The 7,540-nt window shown below is 37.6% G+C and overlaps 1 protein-coding gene across 1 annotated transcript in view; it reads left to right on the top strand.

Annotated features, from left to right (window-relative positions):
* Positions 1–4,096: 4,096 nt before the first annotated feature.
* Positions 4,097–7,540, top strand: part of LOC108747677 (heat shock 70 kDa protein cognate 4) — a 3,989-nt gene continuing 545 nt past the window's right edge. Inside the window, exons 1-3 of the mRNA XM_018485313.1 lie at positions 4,097–4,199; positions 4,327–4,543; positions 5,711–7,499. Coding sequence (XP_018340815.1) covers positions 4,339–4,543; positions 5,711–7,461 — 1,956 coding nt within the window. The 5' untranslated portion in view covers positions 4,097–4,199; positions 4,327–4,338 and the 3' untranslated portion in view covers positions 7,462–7,499. The remainder of the gene's footprint in view (positions 4,200–4,326; positions 4,544–5,710; positions 7,500–7,540) is intronic.

The raw sequence follows: 7,540 nt of genomic DNA, 5'->3' as shown, positions 1-7,540 counted from the left end.
ATATATATATATTTTTTTTTTTTAAGACTGTTCAATACGTGGAAAGTTCGTTCACTCGTAGATCTCATTAAAAACTATTTTAAGAACTTTTACTTTGGTTTACATATCAAAGCTTCAAAAGCAGAGGGATCGTTCAATCGATTCTACATTTCATAAATAATTAAAATATTATAATCAACGCGAAGAAGACTGGATGTTACGATTACTTTTTCTTTTGCTCGCCTCGATTTTCGTTTACAAAGCAAAAACCATGAGGGTTACTCTCCCTACTTCAGACAATACGTATTATACTTTAAGGGGTACGAAAGACATTGTACTTCAGCGTCTTTTGGGACTCCCAAGTCGATTTGACGACCGTTAGTTCGGTGTTTGATGCATCTGGCTCGAGTTTGGCTTAGCAACACCTTAACGACAGGAAAGCATGTCGATGCACGTCAAATAGCGCAGACTTCTTGAAATATTCAAGTTTCTGCAGATTTCACACGTGGACTAACCGGCTCTTGGTATCGATTGTTTAAATAAATAACGATTCTTTTATCATTATAATATAGTCACTTTTCTATAGTCTAGCGCAGTGATGCACAACCTACGGCCCACCTGTGAATTTTTTGTTACCCGCCGTTTCGCAGCTGAAAATATAAAATATATTTTTTCCCATACAGCTGGAACTTGTCGCAATATTGCAACATTTGCAATGTTTCTGGAATGTTGCAATATCGCCGCAATATTGCTATAATGATGTATATTGTATGGACTATTTTATGTAAATTATGTGGTTTGCAAGATTTTCTTTACTTTTGAAAATGGCCCCTTTCAAAACGCCCTTTATATGGTCCAGTTTCACAATTTGCGAAGAATTGAGAAGAGATGAAGAGTAAGTTGAACTTCTAAAGTTGACCACGAATTGTGAAACCGAAAAGCCTAAAAAAAGATTGTACCACTGATATAATGCATATAACGACACGAAAAGAATGTAGAATGTATGTAAATTGAATCGGGAATCCAAGCAGAAGATTCTAAAGCCTATAATGTACTTGTTTTTCCTGTTTCTTGTTTTTTACCTTTCGCTTTTTTCTCCTTTACAACCGTTTTATCAACAATTGTATGTTTTGCTACGTACTTCTTGTTTCTTTCGAAGTTCGTTAACTTCTATCTCGGACGATATAAAACAAAAAACTTGATAAGGAGCAAAAAGACAGGATGTAAAAAATAACAAAAAGTAAGAAACAGGAAACAAAAAGCACATTGTAGAACAGGCTTTAAGAAGAAAAATGTAAATATTTTATAAAAAAAACTATTCAACTATTGCGTCATTTTATTGATTTTTTCATCTTGTCTCAAATTATCGGAATTTTCTCAACATCCTTTATTATTAATGAGAGATTTATGCAACTTATTCAAAATATTATGTTTTGGGTTTCTCTTATTATTATTATATTATTATCTTTAATACAGACAGTTGAAGTAAAATACGTAATATTTTTTCATTCTTTCTGCTTCGCATCCTTTTTTTCCATATTTCTTTAGAATACGCTATCGATAAAATATATTACACAGATAATGTCAGATAAATGTCAATTAACATTTCGAAACGGCTTTCTAAGATATAAATATGGACGTAAAAGTAAACAGTTCGATAGCGCGAGTTAATTACAAGAATTACAAGTATTTACAGGTATTAAGGTATTCGTGTAATTCAAATATCAAAAAGTAATATCGTAATTGCTTCTCTAATAATCAAGCGAAATGTAAGTTTCGATTTCTCACTTGTCGTTGAAAAAAAAAAGAAGAGAAAAAAAGCACGAAGTTCTAACGTATATTTTCTATGCTTCTCTTTTTCTATCGTAAACTTTGCCTATAGCTATATTTCTACAGCTTCGCAATAAATGTTCGGGCACCTTCGAGAGTCACGTGGTCGAAATTAAATCATTATCGATCGCGCGAATCACTGCTTCCTCCTTTTTACACACGGACATAAACTGTAAATCCGACACGCGTGTTGCTGGCATTGGAAGCGCAATTTTGCTGAACATCGAAATCGGCATTATGTCGGTTTTTCTTATGGAAATATTCATGACTCAGCGCATAATTTTTCGGTTTTTATCCTTGACTGATGCACTATTTTGAGTGAAACAATTGTTTAATTAACAATCAAATGTTCGGTTATAATCGAATATATATAATCGAACGTAGCAAAAAATAATTTTACTTTTCTAAATTTATTTAGAAAAAGAAAATTATTTTTGATTATATTAACTAAACATCTAATTGGAATTATTTTCCTTAACAATTTGATAGCAATTAATATGACAAATCCCAGACATTGTACTACTCTATATCTTTGCAGCTCACAAATACAAACATAATTTATAGCAATGTCATATTTTAGCCGTCATATTTAATGCATATTTAATTTTCATGCCATAATTCTCCTAAATTAGCTGAAGTTTAAAGTAATTACCTTATAATTATGTATATCATTCTAGTAAATTCTCCGAATTAAAAAGCATTTTTTGTACAATAAACTAAAAGAAATTTGCAGTATTGAATCATTCAATAAAATACAACTTTTTTGAATTTATTCACACAAATACACACACATAACATTCTATCGATCATACTCGATTTTCTCGCAGTTTTCCGGAGCTATGTGAGCTTTTTACGTAAGAACATAATAAAATTTTCTACGTATATTAGCGATAAGACAATTACGGGTTAATAACTATCGTGAGTCATACACGAAATCGAGCTCGTAATCGTCACGATCGACAGGAGAGATCACGAGAGACGGGATTTTATTATTAACAATTAGAACAAGTAGTTTACAGAAATTTAATACAGTTGAAGGGCAATAATTGATCATTTATTTTAAATATTAAAAGCATTGTTGTTCAGTACTTTTAGTATTCCAAATAAGTAATTAATTACTGTCTTCTCTAATAATAAATTGTCCAGTTAGATTTTTATTCCCGTTTCTATCGATGTAATTTAATTTCCATCTCGTTTCAACTAACTTTTTATCTTTTTCTAGTTCTAAGAAATTATTAGAAAAAGATAAAGGCTATAAATTAACAGAACCAAGTTTAAAGTCGATCTTATAGCATTTTCCACTGGAAAAATTCATGCAAGACTGGTACACACTCTGAGTACAATTAAATGCAAATGAATTCGTACTTTCAGTGTTAATAAATAATTTAACCCATTTAATTATATTTGATGTCATCAGATAACCTTATAATCTCTTAAAAGGATCAAATTATTTATTAATGAAAATATGTAAATCAATTCTGCGTTCAATTGCATCAGTATTGCACTAGTTTTTTAGGGGGAAAAAAAAGCTATTAATCAGTGGAACCGAGTCTAAAAATGTGACGGCTTGGCAGAGGATGACATAATTCGATGCATCGCGGAGGGATCTCGTCCCCCCGGGAAACCGAGAATGAACGATTCGCGGTTTCCCTCGCGTCGATGGTCGATTCGCTGACGTCACCGGCACACGTGCGAATTCCGTGGAACCTTGAACGAGGCTTGGGCACGAGACGGTGTTTCCATCGCGAGCGAATCTTTCATCTCCCGTAACACAACCGCGCGAGCGCGCCAGTAGTTTCTAGAATTTTCTCGGCGCGTCCCTCCTCGTTTCACGAATCCCTCCTCCCCTCTGCCGACTTCCATCTACTTCCTGCCGGAAACCGGAACTCCATGGTTGCAAGTGATCCCACTTTCATCCGCCCTTTCTCGCCGATCGATCGATTGACGCGCGACTGCGCGATATCGTACGATCGTAGAAGTAATTGAATTAATCGTTTCGATGACCTACGTACGAAGAACTCGCGAATTCGCGACTCGCAGTGTGCTTCACGCGATGGCGCGATCGATAAGCGATGAAGCGCGCGCGCGCGATAAGCGACGCTCACTGCCGTTCAGTTGACTCCAGTGGTGCGACCTGGTGCGGCCCGGGGTCGATGCCTCCCGACCAATCGCGCGCCTACGCAAACGTGTATGTACGGAAGCCAGCGCGGTGATTCGTCGGTTGAATGAGTCTGCGCGGAAGGAACGTTCCAGAAGCTTGCATCGAAGTCTTTATATACAGAGGGCAGGGGCGCGGACTCGTCACTCGCGCTGTGAATCGTGAACGAGGAATTTCTTCGTTTGTCCTACGGACAGAAATTTTACGAGGCTTTCCAAGTAATTATTAAGAGGTACGTTTCCTTTCTCCTCGTGGTTTACTTCTCACGAGAAAACGAGAGATGTGAGAAGACGATAATTCGTTAATATCGTTGTAACTATCGTTACTCATATAGATCGTCCACGTTTTTTACCTTGTAGAATCCGAAGAAAATGGCGAAGGCACCCGCAGTCGGTATTGATTTAGGCACAACTTACTCGTGCGTTGGCGTCTTCCAACATGGCAAAGTCGAGATTATCGCCAACGATCAGGGCAACCGCACGACGCCCAGTTATGTAGCCTTTACGGAAACCGAACGTCTCATCGGAGACGCCGCCAAGAATCAAGTCGCCATGAATCCTAATAACACCATTTTCGGTAAGTTTCCGCTACTTCTCTTCGTCCGTGCTATGAAAGTTTTGTCCTTTATCAGATATCTCTTCTTAATTAAGTGCTATTAACTCAGTACTATTATTTGAAGCTTCCAATTTTATAATTTTTCTTAATTTTATAAATTAAAGTTACATAATACTTTATAATAAAATGAGGACGTAACAACGAAACAAATTTTATATATATATATAATAAATTTAATCGATTTAAGACTGCAAAAGGCGAGATAATCAGCATTAATTTGTTTATGAATATAAATTAAAATTTATATGGGAGAAAAATCGGAATCGTAAACTTGGAGCTGTTCCATTTGACTGCTTTTACTCGAAACTATCGCGTCATTTCCATATAAAAATTCTAGTCAAATTCCGAAATTAAACCGTGACTCGACGGATTTCTCAAGAATCGACTTGAATCACGTCATTCCCGTTGATATCTTCGATGATATATCTTACCTTTCCATATAGATATGCCGCGTGCGTCAAGCTTATCTTTCCCGCCTGTGATCGATTTGCATTACTAAAATCTCGAATGTTATATGGAATAAAATTTTCCATAATAAAATCATTTATTTATAATTCTTGGAATTTTTGTAGTATTAAATGCAAAAAAAAAAAGCATTGATAATTATAATTTGGAAAAAAGTATTAATTTGATAAATTAGTAATATGATTTATTACTGGTTGAAATAGGAAATAGAAATAATTATAATTACATATTTAATTATTTATTTATATTTACACAAATTTCAATATATTTAAGATCTTCATTTTTTACTTCTCTCTCAATAATTCTAATAGTTTATCAAATATGCAAGTAAATATTCGATACAAATATTTTTATTTCTTTAGATTTTTAATTATTTATATTTGTATTCATTTATTGTATCTAAATATTATAAGTATAAATAATTAAAAATCTAAAAAAAATTTTTCTCAAATAAATGTAAAAGTATTGTAATTTATATCAAATATTAACATGAATATTTGATTAATTAGTAAATTTGTTATTAATCATAATAAACAAAATAAATTTAAATATTTTAATATAAAAGTATTATGTTACATTATTATATTCTTTGTTGTATTAAATAGCTATTTGAAAATGGTAGCCAGTGTAACTAACTCTATTTTTTTCTTTTTGATTAATTAGATGCCAAGAGATTGATTGGACGTCGCTTCGAAGATCCGACAATCCTCGCTGACATGAAACATTGGCCCTTTACCGTAATAAATGATAGTGGTAAGCCAAAGATTCAAGTACAATACAAAGGAGAGACGAAGACTTTCTTCCCTGAAGAAGTGAGTTCGATGGTCTTAGTAAAAATGAAGGAAACTGCAGAGGCATATTTAGGCAAGACTGTCACTAACGCTGTGATCACCGTCCCCGCTTACTTCAACGACTCGCAGCGTCAGGCAACTAAGGACGCTGGTACTATCTCGGGCTTAAATGTATTGCGTATTATCAACGAGCCCACCGCCGCCGCGATTGCATATGGTCTCGACAAGAAGGCCACCGGCGAACGGAACGTCCTTATCTTTGATCTCGGTGGTGGCACTTTCGACGTGTCCATCCTGACCATCGAAGATGGTATCTTCGAGGTCAAGTCTACGGCTGGAGATACTCATTTGGGTGGCGAGGACTTCGATAACCGTATGGTTAATCATTTCGTGCAGGAATTTAAGCGTAAATACAAGAAAGATTTAACTTCAAATAAACGCGCACTTCGTCGTCTTCGCACGGCCTGCGAACGTGCCAAGCGTACCCTGTCATCCTCCACCCAGGCCAGCATCGAGATCGATTCATTGTATGAAGGAATCGATTTCTACACCTCCATCACCCGAGCTCGTTTCGAGGAACTCTGCGCCGATCTTTTCCGCGGTACTCTTGAACCTGTTGAAAAATCGCTGCGCGACGCCAAGATGGACAAAGCCCAAATCCACGATATCGTTTTGGTCGGAGGCTCTACACGAATTCCCAAGATTCAGAAGCTCCTGCAAGACTTCTTCAATGGCAAAGAGCTCAACAAATCTATCAATCCTGATGAGGCTGTGGCATACGGCGCGGCAGTACAGGCGGCTATCTTGCACGGTGATAAATCCGAGGAGGTGCAAGACTTGCTTTTGCTCGACGTCACTCCGCTCTCTCTGGGTATTGAGACTGCCGGTGGTGTCATGACCGCGCTCATTAAGAGGAATACCACCATCCCGACGAAGCAGACTCAAACCTTCACAACTTACGCCGACAATCAACCTGGCGTGTTGATTCAGGTATATGAAGGTGAGCGCGCCATGACCAAGGACAATAATCTACTGGGCAAATTCGAGCTTAGCGGTATTCCACCAGCACCTCGTGGAGTTCCTCAGATTGAGGTGACATTCGACATTGATGCGAACGGTATCCTCAATGTCTCCGCTGTGGACAAGTCTACTGGAAAGGAGAACAAGATCACTATTACCAACGACAAGGGTCGACTCAGCAAGGAGGATATTGAAAGAATGGTGAACGAGGCAGAGAAATACCGCAGTGAGGACGAGAAGCAGAAGGAAACGATCTCCGCCAAGAATGGTCTCGAGTCTTACTGCTTCAACATGAAGAGCACAGTCGAGGATGAGAAGCTGAAGGACAAGATCAGCGCGTCAGACAAGCAAACTATCCTGGACAAGTGCAATGACATCATCAAGTGGCTCGACGCTAACCAGCTGGCCGACAAAGAGGAATACGAACACAAGCAGAAGGAGCTCGAGGCCATCTGTAACCCCATCGTTACGAAACTGTATCAGGGTGCCGGTGGTATGCCCGGTGGCATGCCAGGTGGTTTCCCTGGAGCTGGCGGCGCCGCTCCCGGTGGAGCACCCACCAGCGGCGGTGCATCTGGACCCACCATTGAGGAAGTCGACTAAAAAGGATCATCCCTGGCTTTATCTCGCCACTGCCCATCGTCAGTTTATTCGTTTTTTTTTTCTTAATCGTGTTTATTTT

Source organism: Trachymyrmex septentrionalis, unplaced genomic scaffold (assembly GCF_001594115.1).
Source record: "Trachymyrmex septentrionalis isolate Tsep2-gDNA-1 unplaced genomic scaffold, Tsep1.0 scaffold20, whole genome shotgun sequence".
NCBI lineage: Eukaryota > Metazoa > Arthropoda > Insecta > Hymenoptera > Formicidae > Trachymyrmex > Trachymyrmex septentrionalis.
The sequence above is the reverse complement of the archived record's forward strand: the minus strand, read 5'-3'. Positions and strand labels throughout refer to the sequence as shown.